Below are 19,192 nucleotides of genomic sequence, written 5' to 3'. Positions count from 1 at the left end.
AATATTACTGCTTGTTCTGGTTGTAATTGCTTGCTCCTGGATCGGTAGCATTGTCTCACTGCAAACGTCTATTTCATGACCAGTTATGTAGTGATTATCTTGGGTTTTGTTTTGTTTTATCTCTAGACCGGTAATTGTTTGATATGGGCACAATTTTAAATATATATTTCAGACAACTGATCTAAGAGCCCCTTCTGGGAGCCTCCATCTCAAAAGAATAGAAAGCTTTTCCAAGGGCAAACTGCTAAGAATTTTATAACAACACTCAATATTTGATGGTTCTGCTTAAATCTGAGATACTTCTTTGCAGCAGTCCTGTACATAAATATTAAGACACTTGTGACAATTTTTGTGTTTTGTAGGTTAAGATTTCTTGAGTCTTCTCCCATATATCATGTCTTCTGGATGACTGTGCTTTTTTTATTTTTTTTCTCCCAATTTTTTTTGTTTGGTTTTTGTAGGGGGTGGGGTTAATGTTTTGGTGTGGTGTTTTTTATTTTTTTTTATTTTGCTTGGTAGCCAAACCTGAGTGGAAGCCTCACTTTGCTAGAACCAGTAATATTTCCTGAGTCTTCCAGTGTTTTTGTGGCAACCTGTTCTGAGGTTTACCTGTTTCATAAATCATGATGTTATGGACTCATGTTTAATTTGTGATATGCTGTCATTCCTAAAACCATTATACTGCCACAACAAAGACAGGCCCTGTAGATTTCTACTTGATACCATGTCCAGTCAGGCAGTGGATCACTGATTGTTGATGAAGTATAGTTTTCCGTCCACATCTACTACAGCTTTACATTTGCTTTACACAGGCGGGGTTTTGCATAATGGGTTCATGGTCAAACGTGGGGAGTAATGTCAGTAGCCTTATGAAACCAAGGTCTTGCAAATTCCAAAACCAGAGCTAGAGAATACAGAAGCGAGGCTTTGAGCATGAAATTCTGCCCTGTCCCTCGTTTCCTCCTGGAAATACATCTTCCAAAGTCAAGCAGTTGGCCTGATCTCCTGTCAGTAGCTGGGCTGCTTTCGTTACAAGGTGATGCTCAGCCTGTCCCTGACAATCCCAACTTGTTTTGTTGTTCTTCTTTAACCTTGGTTTGCTTTCATGACTAGAAATCCCAGTCCAGAATTGCTTGTTGTGCCGTGGCATGGTTAGAGAAGCAATGCCATAAACTAGCATTGATTGTAAAATCAATGCATTAATTTGTGTAGCTGTACTTAATATTCAGCAGCTGAGTAAGTATAATTTTCTTTTATTTTTAGTTCATTTGCAATGAAATAACTGAAACCTGAGCGCTGTTTTGTAAAATTGGCATCCGGTCACAGCTCCTCTTGCTTTGTTGCTATGGCCATGCTCTGTAGCAGATACACTAATATTTTGCCCTGTGTGATTGTGTCCTGAAAAACAAGTACTGTTTGCATGCATTTAAATAACTTTGATTAATAATTTCCCATCAGAATTGGAAGAGACATGGGTGGTGAAATGCTCACTGCTAAGCCACGCATGCCCTGCTCTGAGTCAGGATTTCTCTGAACAGCTGTGTTTTAACTACGGTGTGTCTGCCTCTTCTTCCAGCAGCAGAGAGCCACGGGGACGTCTGTCAGTAATGTCAGTGTTAGTGCTCTGAGGGCGACATGGGTCTTGTAAAAATACCTGGGAGAGAGGGATTGGATATTGGTACCTGCTGGCGGAAAAGAGGCTTTATGAAGGCCTTTTTACTAAAATATTGCACCCTTGCTCAGGAACAGATGGCTGCCTTCTAAGAGGAAGCCTAATCAGGTTACTCTGATTCTCATTTTATGTTGTTTTTGTAATGTGGTGTTATCTACTTATTGTGTAATCTGGTACACTAATAACTGAGTTAATTTCTAACTTTAGACAATTATCCATTGGTAGATTTTGGTATTTTCCATTAATAATTGTTTTTAATACGAAATGCACCTGTTTGAGATACTGCAGAGTTCATTTCCAGTATTTTAATAAATGATTCAATTTTTAGAGCTGGAAAGCTTTAACAGCAAAAAATATGGTATTAAATGCCATGAAAATTTTCCAAAGTGTCATTATTTCCATTGGCCTGATTCACGTCACACTGATATTAACATAAATTCCTTAAGCTTTAGATCAAACTTCAGAGATTATTTGCAGCAGATTATTTTTTTAAAGTATTAGCTCAATTCAGAAGTCTACAGTTAAAAATCCCAGAGTGTATCCAAGTGCTTAATTCTGGTTGCAGTAAATGGAAGATATGAAAACCTCAGTAGGTGTCTGTTTACATCTTCAGATACTTAGAAGAACTGGATATATATATGTGTGTGTATATATATATATATATATATTATATTATTATTAATAATAATTAAATTATATTATATTAAATATTATATTATATAATATATTATATATAAATTATATAATATACATATTATATATTATTATAATTTATTATTATTATTATTATTATTACTGATCTCCATCATTGCAGTCTCCTGTCCTGACAGATCATAGCCTTTGGTTAGGCACCGTGTCATAGACATGGCTTGCAGTTTTGAAGGCACAACTTGTCTTCCCTTTGAGATCCATCTATTCTAGGCTGTGGGTGCTTCTGTGCTAAAGGGGTTGTAGAAATGCTTCTGAGGTATCATTGTAACTGCTTACTACTCAGACGCGTACGTTGTTTTTTGTATATTGGCTGCTGTTCCCTACAGGCTTCCACTGAGCTCTGGAGATTTTCTAAAATATCTTCTGTTAAAATATATGATTTAAAATGCTTCTTTCTTATGCTTAAGGAACCCCAAGGGATCACTCTGTTTAGTTTATTTGCTGGTTGCTTCTGTCTTGAAAATGTTAAATTGAGCTAAGTTTGGTGTTGGTTTTTTTGTTCGTTTGTTTTTTTAAAAGCAATATTTGTTTTCCATAAATTCCGTACTGGGTATGAATTTCTGACAAGACCACTCCATCTGCTGCAGTTGTTTTCCTCAAATTTTCTAGTGAGCTGAGCAGCCGGCAATCAGATTTTCCTTCGAACATGAGTGCGGTGCTGTCATAATTTAAAAGTTACAACAGACAATGAAAACAAACAATGAACCCAGGGGAACATGTTAAGCCAATTTTAGGGTGCTCTGTGCAGCTGTTGTGCAAAATGTGGTTGCAACCCTGATAAGGGATGTGGCATGAATCTTCGGATGTTTAGAAACATCGGCATTAATGAGTCCTTAAAATGTGACTAATTGATTTTCCTGATGCACACAGCTCTTACTTGATCTAAAGAAAACTCCCAGAGTCTGTGGCCTCTGAATGCTCATGTCTTACCCTATTCCTGTCTTTAGTAACCAAAGTTGAAACATTTGATTTTTCACAGAATTCTTAGTTATTAATAACTCATTTTGGGTTCTTTAATTTAACATTAATTTGACTGTGGAATTGATGACCTCAAAGAATTGTATTCAGTAGTTTCTTCATCCTCTAATTATTTTTTTGTTATACAAATTAATATCAAACTTTTCACACTAGTTTGAACACACAATATGTAATGTTAAGCCCTTCTGCACTGATCTTTTTCAGTTCAAATATACTTATGTGCATAAAATCTTCACATTTCACTTGCAAACGTTATTTTGCTCGTAGATGCAGGTAGTACCAGTGTGCATCTCACTGGTATTCATGGATCAACTTTAAAACTTTTGAGTATAGCTGCAGCTGTCCTCAAAGTAGTCTGAAATGTATTTCAGTATTTTCAAAGAATCTTTGTAATGCTGCATGCTTTAGAACTACTGGAGGAATGACTATAATTGCATAGTCTTTTAATATTCAATTATTAGCACTTCACTGGAATTTTATCTTTATTTGCTTTATCAAATGTCATATTAATTGCATTTTATATCTGCACACTGTAAATCTATCAATCTTTGATTTACTAAGTCAATTAAACAATTACAGGTTCATTGAGTAAAGAAAAAATCATACCGTGACATTTCTTACAGTTGCTATAATAAAAGCCATCAATAAAGATGATGCAAACAAAATCTTTAGCTGGTGTGCAAGGACTGAATTCAACAGATGTGTACCATCATCAGTGCTGGAAAATACCTTTATGTATTTTGGGGATATTTTTGATTTATTGGTATCTACTGATAGCCTTATAGAAGTTCAGTGTTTGTATCCACGTTAGAAAACTGAAGTGATGATACCCACAGCATTTGAACACTCCTCAAATAGAGGGTGTTATCTTCTCATTTCCAATGCCGCCATCTACATAAAAATAAAAAAATAGTATGCTACAGTAGGAGTGGGCTTCCCCCATTGCTTTAAAATGTTTTTTCAAAAGCAAAATAATTGTGATTTACTAATGTTAACAATACCTTGCCAAAACAGTAGGAAGACACACAGGAAATTCCAATACTGATTGATTAATATACAAAGAGTTTGACTTGGCATCTGACTCTTTATGGCCTATTGATGTACGAACTTTTTCATCCTGTGTAACTTTATATCTTGTGTTTCAACCTCATCCTCAAGGATTTGCCTAATAGCACAGCTGAACTCAGTGGGGCTTCTCATCATATGATGTAAGTGCAGGTAGGAGTTTCTTGCTCCAAGACTTGCATTCAGATTACCGAAGTTGTGCCTGGCCCAGTCGGCATTTGTGTCATCTCTTAGCTCTACAGGCTTGCTATGGAACTCTACATGTTCTTTTATCTGTTTTTCAGCTACCTGTGTCCTGCTCAATTCAGCCCTTAGACTTTTACATAATTTCTCTGGATTAAAACTTTATCTTGTATAGGCAAGGAAAAGATTATTCAATACATTTAAAATGCAAAGGCTCCAACCCTGCTGCAGTGTAAATGAGTAATGGTGGCCTACGAGGGGATTTCTAGAGACATTTGATGTATAGCAGCACTAAGCAAGGGTTATATAATTACATTTACTGACTCCTCCAAGCCTACGCTGGTACTAACCGCAGGGTTGTGCTTTCCCACCTGCTTTAGGTTAAATGAAAGCTCTTCCCTCCCTATGTACACACAGCTCATCTGAGGATATCGGTTAGGCTCTAACCTGACAGTGTTCTTTGTCTGTGGTGTTGCAATAATTACTGATACCATATCTACATAAAGTTTACCTTCTGGGGTTCAGCAGCCTTTTTTTTTTTTTTTTTTCCTTCACTGAACTGGGTGGTGTTATTCCCCGAGTGTTAGCCTTTTAATAGGCTAGCCTTCACTTGTAGGAAAGGTTCTCGGTCACACTGGCTTTGTGGTATGCTGATGTTTGCTGGGACCATTAGCCCATAACAATGCAGTTCACAGGGTGTCTCCATTTTTATTTGTCACTTCATCTGTAACTTCTTAAAACCATTGAAACTGTTCTGATTTCATGTGTTACAGCTTTTTGCATGTCACCATAAACAACTCACATGATCTAAAGAGAGAAAAAAAAACTAGAAGCATTGAAGATCTTGTGTTACTTGCAAATGTGTTTGAAGCTAGACTGTTTTGGATTACCTTACATCTTGCCTTAAATGCCCAATGAATATCCTATGATTCTGTTGAGTCTGAAGCACTGTACAATTTCTGTATAGTGAATACTGTTCTTTGCTTTGAATGCTATTTTTTACTTTCCTAAACAGAGCTATAACACTGGAGAATCAGCTGGTGATCCTATCAACGTCAGTGGCTGATGCGGGAGGCTACTACGTCCAGGCTGTCAATGAAAAGAATGGCGAGAACAAGACGAGTCCATTGATTCAGCTCAGTGTAGCAAGTGAGTATACAAATATTAGAAAACATGCCATGGTACAGAGGTTACAGAAGGTATTCCCAAAACTCTGCCCTAATAAAAACAGCCTTACTAACAAAGGATTGGATCCTTGAAGGAGTTCAACTTTTCCTGGTTAGTTCGGAGCACACTGAACAGCTTGTGTAGTAAGAGGGACCTGGGGGAGTACAGGCCCTCGACAAATCAGCCTCAGAGCCTTTTGTCTGGTTGTTTGTTTTGTGCAAGGCAGGTACATGATGATATCCCTGGCTGTTTGTTGTGCTGTTGTGATCATAATTTCTTTTTAATACAGGGTTTGTTAATGTATTGTTTTCCATTGTGCGTAAGTAAACAAGTCACTCTTCTGAGTGCAATTTTATTAATGAGTCTATTCCCAGTCTATGACATTATTTTTACCTGGAGTTATCACAGAGTCCCAGGGAACACACATTTCATTGTTATTACTTATTATTTTACTTTGCGCAAATTGTATTAACACCTACCGTTACAGAGGCATTCCATAAGTAGGTTTTACAGCAAAAGCAGCAGAGCAATGGGGTCAGAAAGATGGCTGCACACCATATATTGACATGTACGATCAGTAAAATGTGCATATGTTAAATATTGTAAACCGTTTGGTAAATGTGTTTTCATAAAGAAATTTAAGCACGTAGAAAGGTTTGACTCCTTTTGAGGGCATTTGGTAGAGGTGTCTTTAATGTAAGAGTGAGGTAGGGAGTATGTTAGCCTGAGTGAATGTGGAGGTTTCTATTTTTGATTATAGAGATAAGGAAGAGATGATTAAGTAAATTGTCTATGAGGCTGGCAGCGTTACTGACAGGGTACTCTTTCAGTTTAAGCTTCTAGAGGATGCAGTGCTCTCAGATCTCTGCCAATCAGCATGATAAAATGCCCTTTTGATCTTGGAAATTAATAGGTTTTAGCCAGTCCACGTGGCTAGCTTCTTTAGAAGAGCAAAACTTGGGAGTCTCTGGCTTTGGGGGCAGGAAATGTAGCAAATTGCTGTTGATTATATGCTTATGTTTGTCAGAAGCTCATCAAAAACATTATGTACCTGTGAAACATTTAATTTCTAACAAAATATGACTTTTTCTCCAGTAAAATTCCTCATCAGATTTGAGGGAAAGTTGTTCTTATGCAAACAATGGAAGCCTTGCTAGTGGGTTCAGGAGTACATTGTGTAGTGAGTCACGGAGGGCAGAGGCTGCCTGGTGGAACACAGAGCAGGAGAGACAAACCTGTGTTTTCTTGGCTATATTTATAGATGAAATGAACTTCTCATGCTTTTTGTACGTTTTCCTGAATTGGAAGTAATACTGCAAATCCACTTGTGTGAATTCCATGTGTACCATGGCATGTAGATTGTAAACATTATTTCTGACAGTATAAAGAGATTTGCTAACACTTCAGTAATTTGGTTTTTAAAGCAAATTTGTATTGTTTGTATTATGCAACCAGTAATATACTTCTCACTTTAATTTCATATCTTAATTAATGCTAGAAATAGTCTGTGATCATGCATACATAACAAGTTCTGGGCAAAGCAGAAGGTAATACCAGCATATGGAAAAGAAAACACTTAAATGCATGCGGACTTGATACCATGAATGCAAAGTCTATCTGGAATGTGAACAATAGGAATGAGGCAAGGTGGAAAGCCAAATATGGATTTGCTTGTTAGAATAAATATTAATCAATGAGGATGATTTAAAACCTCAAAACCTTATAAAACCTCCAAGATAAATAAACATTTTAATAAATTGAGCCAGGAAGAGTAATGCTATGTGTGTTGAGGAAAGACCCTGGCCATAAGGCATTGAAGTGTCTGTAAAGGAAATGAGATTAACATGGTGGTCATGAACTTTGATCTGAGGAAGAAAAGAAATGTGTGATAGATTAGATACAAATGAATAAACCCCTTCAGTCCAATAATAGGAAATAATCAGGCAAAAATATGGTCCTGAAAGATCGAGTATGCAGACAGTGTTTGCAGGAAAATGGTGTATTTTGGAAGAGTAATAAATAATTCTAACAAGCAAAATCTGAAAACAGATTTGTAAGGGGACATACAGGACTGGAAGATATTACATTGAATTGTCGCTGTCTGAATCCTATCAGACTTTAAGAGATGGCACATGTTATCTTCTGTTAGGACAGGTCTAAAATAATCAAGAATAATAACAAAGAAAACCAGCTTCATTATTTCAAGTGTAAAGTGGAATATCCAATCTCTGTGTGAGTATATTTATACATTAATTGAATGCAACCTTGCTACATGACTCGGCACACATTGCCACTTTTATTGAGGGCAGACGGAAAAAAATATAGATAACTCCCAGGGTAGTCATCCACTGAGAACACACCGTTAGAGATGCACAGCTTGTTATTCCTTGAAGGACATCAGCATCAGACTTGCTCCAGCCTACAGGAAAAACACGTTTGCAGAATCAAAGTCTGACAGCTGAGAAAGCAGTCATGTTCTGGTCCCAAACATAAGACTGACACTAAGAGAAAGGTATAGCCCTAAGGTAAGCAGAGCATGAGTTGCAGGGCCTTTATATTGCAGATTGAAGTCACAGCCTTGAATTGTGGCTGGAAGTAAATGGAGTTTGAGCAATATCTGGAAAATATACCAAACTGTCTGGTGAAATCAAACTGATATCCAAAAGCCAGTGTGTCATGTCTGAAATTAGAATGAGATGTTATAAATCAGTCCTGAATTTAAAATGTCTTTAAATCAGTTGAACTGTATATAAAGCTAATGAAAATCTTGAGCTTTTTTTAGCCGTGTGTTGGTCCACCTTGTTAATAACAAAGAGAAATTTGGCTAAGCAACTATGAAAGCTAAGGGTTTACTAGCAGTAATATTCACAAAAATCAGTTTTCTTTCTGACTCAAATACATCACTTGCTGCCTGTCAAAAATTCTGCAGGTTTCCTGTTTTGGAGGATTTCAGTACTAACTCCATCACTGGAACTTCCCAGCTTGACCAGAGGTGTGTTAACCTGTTAACACAGATAGTTAACCTGTCACTGAGCTGTTGCAATCTTCTTTTCTTAGATACAAGTAGCACTTTAAGGATTTCCCAATTGTTTTTACTGTAATGTTCTTCCCTGCTTCCATCTATTCATCGATAGGTTTGATGATAATGTCTTAAACTGGTCCTTGATTCTTTGGGGTTTTTCTTTCTTGTCTGTTCTCCCACAGTTAGACATTGCAGCACAGATGGTCAGTTCTCTTCCTTGAGAAGTTGGCTTGCCAGGGGGATAGAATGGTAGGCTTTTGATCTTACCAGTGTTGGCAGGACACTTGAAGATGGAAGTATTCATTAAAGTAAGGCCATCATAAAGCTCGTATTTCCTTGATGGTCATACTCCTGTATATCAGCCAAATTTCTCAGAAACCTTGCCGCAAGCTTCCTTTGGTAGTAGCATGGAACTTTAAAAAAAAAAAAAAAAAAAAAAAAAAAGGCACAAAAAAGGATACATGGCACTTTTCTGTAGTTTGTGCCACTTATGCGTGAAGGTGAGTTCTTTGTTCATTTTTTTCCCTTTTTTAAACTGGAGAGAGACTGGGCAGCAGAGAGTTATGAAGAGCTTCCCAATGGAACTGTCAGGGTTTCTGGTATGTAAGTCAGGAATTTAAGAAGTGTTTAAGAACAAGTAATAGGGAGCTTTTTATTACTGTAAGTTGCTGGCTGAGGTAGTCACTGCAATGCACGCAACGAGTGTCCTTGTTTTGTTATTTAATGATGACACGGCAAGACTCCAGTGCCACTTAAGAAGTTTGAAAAACCCTGCTGAGATCTTTCTATTATTAACTACAATGCAGTGCTATAGACGTGAGCACCACTGGCCCACTTGCAAACTTTTAACAGTATGCGCTGCTATTTCAGAGCTTATTCCAAGGATTTTTATGAAAAACTTGAGTAAGTGTCTCCCGGTAAGTGATTTAAATGGCAAGTTTGCAAAAGGTGGCTATGTGTAAGCTGTTCTGACAGCTTAGATACTCCTGCTTCAATTGGTTTTGCAGCGCTAATCATCTGGAACTGCAATTTGGGGCCTTGCTTCTGGACCTCCTTATTAAGTTGTGAAATATTGAGATGCATGTCGCTTCAATAGATTTATTAGTAAATTAGGTAGTCTCAACACCTATTCATAATACCGGGAGATGCGGAGTGCTCTGCAGACTGATGTCTTTTTTCTGATGCAGGCTTTGTATAAACAGAAAACAAGACTGATGAAAATTTTAAAAACCTTGCCAGCCAGCATTTTTGAAGAGCCAATGATAATAAAGCCAATTATCATTTAACAAAGATAATTTTTTCCCTTGAGCACTGGCAATGCTGCTTAAAAAAAAAAAAAAAAAGTTGGGGGGGTAAGTTGGGGACTAAAAATTAAACTTCTGGCTTGGTTGCATTGCAATTAATTTAAAATATGAGGGTATCGTGTTGTTCTGCCCACCTTCCACTTTTGTTACAGGAGGACATTTTCTTCTGTCATGGTAGTCATTGAAATGAGGCTGAACAGTCTCTGTCTCTGGTTGAGGCTTATTTTGTATTTTGATTTAATGTATCATTAAACCCAAAATTTTACAGAAGGAAGGAGTTCAGTTCCAGACTGACAGGGTACTGACTTTACAGTGAAAGTTTTTGTTCATTTTTTTCGTTATAAAGAAAAGCTCTTGTAGCACAAGATGTTTAGGCCACTTCCAGTGGCAGTAAATATAAAATATTCTTTACACTGTTAGAAAAGAAAGTGGAGAAAAACGTGCCATTTTACCTGCCAGTGTAGTTGATACAATGCTGCTTTTGACACCCTTCTGTTAGGTCTGTTGAGAAGATAAGTTCTCAGAAGGCTCTGGGCTGACATTTTCCTCTCTGGAAGAAAGCATTTCACACACATAATTTTTCATATTAACCACCAAGGTTTGCTCAGGTCAGCAGATGTTGAGGATCCTTCATGGCTATGTTTGAAACATACTGCTGCATGAATTTTTCATTGCTAGTTCCAGCTTTCAGGTGTCGGCAGAGGGAAGGGAGTGGGCAGGACCCCCTAGAGAACAGAGATTTCTATTCTGAGGTCAATTTCGTGCAAGTCCTATAAACTTGTCAAAGTGTTTTTAGTTCCTGCCAAAGGAATTTACTCCACTTAGCCTCTGTGGGTCAGTGCTGTTGAGGTGAAATTAATGCCTCGATGCTTTTTTTTTTTTTGAATGGGGGAAAGGGAAATGAATGGGATGAACTGAAATTGTGTTTGTATTGTACATGCCTGAGGTTGTGATCAGATACTGGGGAAGTCCAATGAAGCACAGCTTGGCCCTCTGTGCACTGGTTTTAATTCATTCTTTGAAATAATGGCGCTTCTCTCCTTTCCCATTTTCTACACAGGCATTGCTTTCTCTTTGTCAGGCAGAATTTCCAGGGAAGATATCCTGGCAATTGTCATGTGTTATTTCATGAGCAAATGTGTGCCTTCACTTTGATGATCACTTAACGTTCTTTTGTTATCCAAAAAGTTAATTTGAAGGAGGCTGTAGAAGTGTTTGGGATTTGAAATTGAACCTTAAGGATAAAGTCTGTGTAAATGCCATCTTTAATGCCCTAGAAAACTGCTATAGTTCTTGATGCTTTTTCTTTAGTTGTAGCTCCAATCTGCTCTAATACTAAAGGGCATATGTGTTTAAGCAGGAATTTTTGTTTATTGTGATTTTGATAATAGTTTGCATACAAATTAACTATGCTTTTGATATGCATATGTTTAAGTCAAAAGCATTTAAGTAACAATTATAGCTATAACAAAAAGGACTAAATTGAGTTAATGTTAAAGATTTGGTTTTGTTACATTGGAACAAATGTTGATTTAAGCTTTGTCCAGGGCTAGGAATTATGTTGAAGGCTAATATTCTCAATGGTTTGCCCTGTTATCTACTGCGAGACATAATTGCAATGTAGAATCATATTATATGCATTACAAAGAAATAACAGATTATGTTCTGATTTTAACAACGTTCTTGGGCTCCAAATTTCGCTGCCAGATCTTTTCTGTAATTCTGAGCCTTTCTTCCCCTTAAAGGAAAACTTTTCTCACTTTTAATTGTAGTGATGTAAAGAAAAGCCTATGGTTAAAGTCATAAATTGGTAAGCTGCAGGAATTAGATTAGGCAAGGAACATCTGTGGCAGCTTGAACTTTTCTTTGGCTTTGCTCAAATATTCTGTCAGTGTTCTGATAAACAGCAGAAAGGCTGGTTTGTCTCCAGCTTCTTCCTCTGGACTATTTTTGATAACACTTATTGTCACCCATGGTGCACTTCTGCATCTGCTGCAACTCCCCCCTTCCAGGTGACTCATGGCCCCTCTGCTAGCAGGACTTGACTTCCAGTTGACTTTCCTCAGATTCATTATAAGATTTTAAGTACGTCTACCCTAGTAGAGGATGATGTCTTTTTGGAATGGAAAAACAATAAAATAAACTTTCTGTATGTTTTTTTCAATCTTACTGTTAAAGAGAATATAAACAGCAGAAATCAACATATGACATATTTAAATATCTGGTACTTGATTAATCACGTTGCATCAAAAAAATGTGGAAAGCTGTAAATGCATACTTTATGGAAATAGTTCCTTCTTTTTCTCCCAAATGCCACTTATATAACACTTGTTATTATGGAGAATCGTCCCTGGCTTGTGAAGCTGGGAAAATGCACACCAGTTGAGTGTATATTCCTTTGGCATATGTACATACATTATGCAAGCTGAAAAACTGGCAAATGTAGAGTTTCTGAAATCTAACTCATTATTTTAACGTAGGTTCTTGTTACACTTGTCTGTTTGTAAGGCTTGTTTTTCTTTTTGTCTGTAAGAGATCTGGAATACACACACACTCAAAATCCTGGGTTGTCTTCTAAACCCTTTTATTTATATCTGACACATGCAATTAATCTCTTCCTATCTCTAATCACTTTTGCTATTACATTCATTGGAGTGATTTGTATCCTATCTCTGTCACTGCTCTGTAATTGATATGTGGAGATAAGAGATTCTTAGAGGACACAAACAAGGAAAAGAGAAAATTGAATTTACCTTGCAATCATTTTACAAAAAGTGACATACATCAATTATACATTCCATACAGGAGAATGCCATCTTGAACTAACTGTGATCATTTTTTAGAAGGCCAACATAAGAGAAATGCCAGAAAACTTTTCTGGACAGAAAAGTCTTGCTAGTTCAATGGACATGCTTTTTAATCTCGCTGATTGACCTACAATTCTTTTAAATAGTATTTCAGAATTTACAAAGAAAATATTTTTGATCAGTGTTTTTCTTCAGAGTCAGTCTTGTACTAGTATTCTAGCATGGAATAAGATGAAAGGAGGCTGCTGAAATAAGCATTATTTTGATCAGACATAAAAAGATGGTGTTGGCCAGTCAAGATTGAGTCATCTTTCTGGGCTGAAAATGGTAAAACTGATGCTATAGACCAATTGCAACTTAACTGCCTTCTGCTGTGAATATAATTCTGTCTAGTTTCTTTATTCTATTTTAATGCAGTGAGGAAATAAATTAATTTGCTGCTGCCTCTTGCTTAGGAACTTTATACCCGTGATTAGTTGGTGTGAGAATAGTAGTGGCTGCCCATAGGTGTAAGTTTAAGTAGTACTTTTGAATCTTTGAAAAACTTTTTAATGTGTACTGATAATACTACAAAAATACTATCAAGTAAATAGATACGATAAATAATATAACAGTAACAGAAATCATAAAACAGAAGATTTTAAGAAAAGCAACATCCAGTGTTGGCCCCATCCTGGGACTGTGGGACTGGCAAACCATCTTTTCCCTAGAACTCTTTATTTCTTTATCACGTATGGGCAAGATAAATTGTCCTTTATATAAACTTAGAGGAGAAAGAAATATAGCCATTTGCAGGCATTCATAGAGAGCTTTGAGTTTCAGTTTATATAAGTATCATTACTCTGAAGCTTTAAAAGGAATACCTACTAGAGACTCTCATATCAATTTACCCCTTTTGATCTCTTATGAATCCCCTCCTGTTATGCTACACTCCTGGGGTATTCTAAGTAGCTGACATGAAATTTTTCTCTTCTTTTCACATCTTTACAAAGTTGGGTGTATTTAAAATATTTTAATTTATTTAGAGTTGCTAAACTCTACTGAGAGGTGCTTTTTAACAATAAAATACTTTTTTTTTTTTAACTTAGTGAAGGGAACCTTAGCTTAAACATGCTATTTTAAGGGAAAAATCACTTTCAGAGGGGAAAAAAAAATCCATTTAATATATGGCTGTGACAGCTCTGTATGATTCTGTAATGAGACAGTTTGTCCTGGCTCTTCTGTCAACAAGAGGATAAAAAGATACAAAGCTCTTCCTTAATAAAATAGTGAGGAGCATCTTTTCTTATAAATTGGATAAACTTGCAGAATGTCACTTTTTATTCACAGGAGTAGTACTTGCTCTTAAGTATAAAAAACAATAAGTAATTTAGGATGTAATTTGATGTTCTTTAAACTGTCATTGTGTTAGGCAAGTTTGAAATGTCTTATAAACAATAGAGATTAGGTATAATAAATAAGCACAAAACAGCTGTTTAATAGAACAACTTTTTCACTTACTGCAAAAGCTTAACTATTTCCTAAAGATTGTCTTACACATGCTAAAGGCTTGCACAGCAGACCTCTCCCCCCTCCCCCCAGCATATTTACAAAAACTAATTTTCATCTCATTCTTTCACAAACATATGGTTGCTTGAGGGTTATCATTTTTAAAAGTTTTTATACTAAAGATGTTTTTAATCTCTTCTCAATATACATCACAGAGCAGGGAAATTAAATAAGAATAGAAACTCCTCACATCTCTGTCTCATCGTTCTGCCAGACATACTTGATTTGTCTAAGTAATTCTGAACAGTACATAGCCTAGTCTGCATATGAACAAAATTCAAAAATATTAAAACTGCAAAATAAGCATTTGAGACTTAGGACATGCCTGACTCAATGTCATCTGTACAGTTTAACTCTTCTCCTTTGTATAGGCACGTTATGGGTAAGGCATTTAATTTGATTGTTCCTGTTTTCTTCAGTAGAAAAGACAGTGTGCAAACAGGAACTTCCCACTGTTCTGTTTTTCTGAAATCATCTAGCCAATTTTTGCTCCAATATTTAACAAAAATGTTTAGTATGGAAATCTATTTAGATTTTAGTAAGGACTTTCTAGGAATTTTAAAGTAATTTAGAATAATTTGACTTTCCTCCCTCATTTATAATAGGAAGAGAAACTCAATTTGACTGTAACCTGGGTTGCTTCACCTGATGTACATTAAAGCTGCATCGATTTCTTGCCTCCTTGTTTGCACGATGGGAGCTGGAAATTGCCAGCCCAGGCTGTCCATAAGCCTTCATGCTCATGCTGCTCAGCCTGGCCTGTTGGCGTTCGCCTCTGCAGAGAGGTGAGATGTCCAAGTAATTCACGTTCTGTTTTTTTGTGATGTTGGTTGTTGTTTTTTTTTCATACAAACTACACTGTAAGGTAATAAAAACACTGGATTATTTTTCAGATGCTGACTATTGTCTATATGTCTAAGCACCTCAAAAATAATTCACAACCCCAAATTGTGTATTTGTATGGTGGACAAATCATTTTAGTTATTGAATATGGGAACCGAGTTACACCTGTAATCAGGAGAACATAGTTGCTAAATGGTGCATCCATAAAGAACTGCAGGCTTTCTGTGCTAAAAATAAAGGACTGTGGCAGCCAGGAGGGTGCACACAACATCCTAGACTCCATGGCCCTGCTCTTGCAAAATTGTTGTTAACGTTGTCCGGTTATATTTGCTGTTAAATATGTTTAAAAGCTGAGAAAAATTAGCTTACTGCTGTTGTGTATAGTGAAAATATTGCAGTGGAGGGTCTGTTGCCTGAAGAAGGAAAGACAACAGAAGTTGTGTGTAGTAGTGTGTTTTGTTTTTTTTTTAATTCCCATTTGATCCTAATGTACTAAGGAGTGATAAAAATAAAAGCTGGCCTATTTATTCCATGTTGGTTATATTTGGATCCACTCCGTAAAGCTGTGTGCCCATAAACCTGGCTCGGTAAGGGCAGGGAAGGTGCAAAAAGTCGCAGTGTCGTATCCTCCCCACATGCTGCCTTCCCCTGTCCTCGCGGGTTTGTCAGATCACTGAGAGTGATACTGTCAGAGCTATTACAGAAAGTAATTGGTAGTGAGTGATTAAAATTGCAGATGGCCTTTTCAAGGTGATTATGAATATTAAATCAAGTCTGTAAAAGCTAGCTAAAAAGGCCCCTGAAACCGAAAAGGGAATATGCTGAGGATAATTGCAGGAAAAGGGCGTTTTGCATTCTCATCCTAGCAGATATGCCATGCTTGTCCAAAAAACCACCCGCCCAAGCAAAATAAAAAAGCCCAAAAAGCAACATCATAGTTCAAATAGACCTATTGTTATCAAGGGAGGTGGAACTAAATATCTGCCTTTTTGTACTGGCAACCTCTTTGTGCAGAGAACTTGCCGCGTCTCGCTCCACTTTTTGAACTATGTTATCCCAGGTCATCACTGTCACCACTGAGCAGCGATGGGTCTGCAAAGTCCTATGTACACACACAATGTAGTGTAATTAAGTGATCTCTTCCTGTTCTTTTCCAATTACAAGTGATTATGACAAATGCTCCTTTCCACATAACCGTGGAAAGAGGCCAAGAATTACTGTGGAGCAACTTAATTTCATTTGGGGAACTTTATCTCGCAAAGCAAAGGTTATCTGGGAATCTTATTTTAGCTCAAAATCTAGGTTTCACGTTGTTCCATAGTTTAAAATGGAAATTTGAGATGTAGGGAAAGACAAATGAAGGGAAAGTTGAAAAAATACATAAATGTCTTCATTTTGAGGTCTGCTTATTTTGTGTGTGTGTATATATATATTAATAAATGAACAGAGAACTTGCACATGTCTCAATAGCATTGAACGTACAGCCCCAGGGAGTGTTTTCATGTGCATACTGTGATTATAACTCATCACTTTCTGACCAATTTCATACTTTCAAATAAAACAATTTTCTATGGTTGCTTATACTTCAGTGTATTATTAGTGTATTGATTCCCAAACTTCATGCTGGACTGTCTAGTCTGCTTGTGAACTGTAAAACGCCGTGGGATTTATTGTAAAGATTTATATAAGATGTGTTGTGCAATTATTGCTTATTACCTTTGGTGTGACAGGAATCATTTGTTTAATCATTTTCCCTACAGAAAATTCTTCTGCTTACCTGAATTTTGTGGTCATTGTTATGTTAGTGGTTTTGCTGCATATTGATTCTTCATCTAAATTAATATTATTTCATTTATGGATATTCCCTTGGTATATTTGATAGAGAATTCTGCTTATTCCACTACAATAATACTTATTTCTAACCATATTGGCATAGGAGCTGGTCTGTGGCCTACTTGACCAAAACATTTGTTGCATGCAAGTGTTGTAAAAAGCTGTTCTTAAAAAAAAAAAAAAAAAAAAAAAAAAACTCAAAAACCTCTTACTGGTTCATTCCTAGTCAATGGAGCAGGCATGTTTTTAAGGGATTGTCTAAACAGATACTCAGCATTTCCCTTTAACCATGAAAAGACAAATTCCACCTCTTAATGCAAATAGATAATATCTTAGAAGTAATGAGGAATTAAAAAAAAAAAAAAAAAAGGAAAGAAAAATATTTCAGTTGAAAGAAGCAGTGGATTGAAGTCTGACAACATTATGTTCATCCAGTCTCAGGACATGTAAATTTTAACTTTTCGAAGTTACAGCTCTTCAAAAAGTGTCTTGTGTGAAATATAAGCCCAGTAAATGTGGCAAATAGTTCAAAATTGGAAGTGTCTTGATAGAGTTTGGATTATCACCTGCCACTTTGCTTTTTGGAAAGGGTATTGATTACTTCTGTGTATGATTGATATATCATGTTACAACTGGGAGAGCCTAGGATACTTTGAAAACCAGTATTATTGGCCGTGCTGCCAACAAAAGCAAAGGCTTGCATTGGATATGATGAGGAGAGGAAGACTGCCTGTGATGAAACTGTGGCTGATGGGTCGGATCTCTGCGGTGATGAAGGGGGCGATTTGCACTTCACAGGCTGCTGAGGAGAGGTATTACGGAATCTGGCAGGCCTCTTTGCATTTCTGAATTCCTACCCTGGGTATAATGCAGAATTTATTTTCACAAAGCCGAGTGTGAAGCAGTTAAACGTTAATTGCACGGATTTGTTCTAGGCTGTGGTGGCTCTGGTACCTGTACTCAGCTGGGCGACTCAATGAGGGCTAGCTTTCTGGTTACAAGACAGGAAAGCAGCATGCTTTTAGTGAATAATAAAATTCATTGTCCTTTTGTTGGCTGGTTGGTTTTGTAGAAGATTAGCACAATTGCTTTCGGAGGGCGTTTGTAATGGAAAAAGCGACAGCCCTCTGCTTAGCGTGGCAGTCTGCGACCCTAGCAAAGGGGAAGGATGAAATAACGCTGTGCATCTGGGGTTTATGGCTAGCCAGTGCAGGTGGATAGCGTTATTCTTGGTTCACTCTTGCATCGCATATTCCAGAGGAGGTGTTTTTAATTTTGTCAAAATATTTTCAAGTTGTGAAACTTAAAATATTCAAGTTAGGAATTTACTGTGAATAATGACCAAGCTGTTTTCCTGAAAGTCTTTGCAAGCTCTGTTTCTTTAAGGCAACTTCTTTTCAGATCTATATTTCACTGCTTTTATAGCAATGTATAAAGCTTTTTTTTTTTTTCTGAAGGAGACTATATGTTTAAATTAGAGGTTTATGAAGTCAGCAGGCAATCCTCTATTGCAATCTTTAAAAGACTGAGCTTTAATGACTCAATTATCCTGTTTTATTTTGGTGTGGATTCGATACTTCATTTTAGTTTCACTTGACAATGTTGCAGGCAACCTTGATGACTTCTTAGTATCTTAACACGGTATTTACACATGCTTCATGACATAGTATGCCAGTGGAACAGGAAGTAAAAAAGAATACTCGTGCTAATGTTGAAGGTATTACATTTGTATTAAGTACTTATTCTCAACTGGGTGATATTTTTTTAAATATTCTTCAGAAGTAAATATGATTTACAGAAGTAATATTTATGATGCAAAAGTCTGATGGCCACATCTTTTAAGAAGAATTTTCTAACCTAAAGTTAACCTTTATGGTGCACCATAAGCTAAGTAATTTATAGGAAGCTTTGTGAAGGAACATAAACAGCAAACCTGCCTGCATTTGGTGATCCTTCTGACTTCAGAAGAAATGGTCTCGGGAAAAACACTGGCCTATAATCAAATTGCTCTGCAATTTAGGTCATTTTAGCATCCAATTATATTTTTCAGACATAACTA

The 19,192-nt window shown here is 36.7% G+C and overlaps 1 protein-coding gene across 1 annotated transcript in view; it reads left to right on the top strand.

The window, feature by feature from the left end:
- SDK1 (sidekick cell adhesion molecule 1) overlaps positions 1-19,192 on the top strand; it is a 363,863-nt gene that overhangs the window by 153,154 nt on the left and 191,517 nt on the right. Inside the window, exon 5 of the mRNA XM_050713839.1 lies at positions 5,625-5,758. Within this exon, the coding sequence (XP_050569796.1) occupies positions 5,625-5,758 (134 nt within the window). The remainder of the gene's footprint in view (positions 1-5,624; positions 5,759-19,192) is intronic.

This window comes from Cygnus atratus, chromosome 15 (genome assembly GCF_013377495.2).
Source record: "Cygnus atratus isolate AKBS03 ecotype Queensland, Australia chromosome 15, CAtr_DNAZoo_HiC_assembly, whole genome shotgun sequence".
In the NCBI taxonomy this organism is placed as follows: Eukaryota; Metazoa; Chordata; class Aves; order Anseriformes; family Anatidae; genus Cygnus; species Cygnus atratus.
This window is presented reverse-complemented; position numbering and strand designations above follow the sequence as displayed.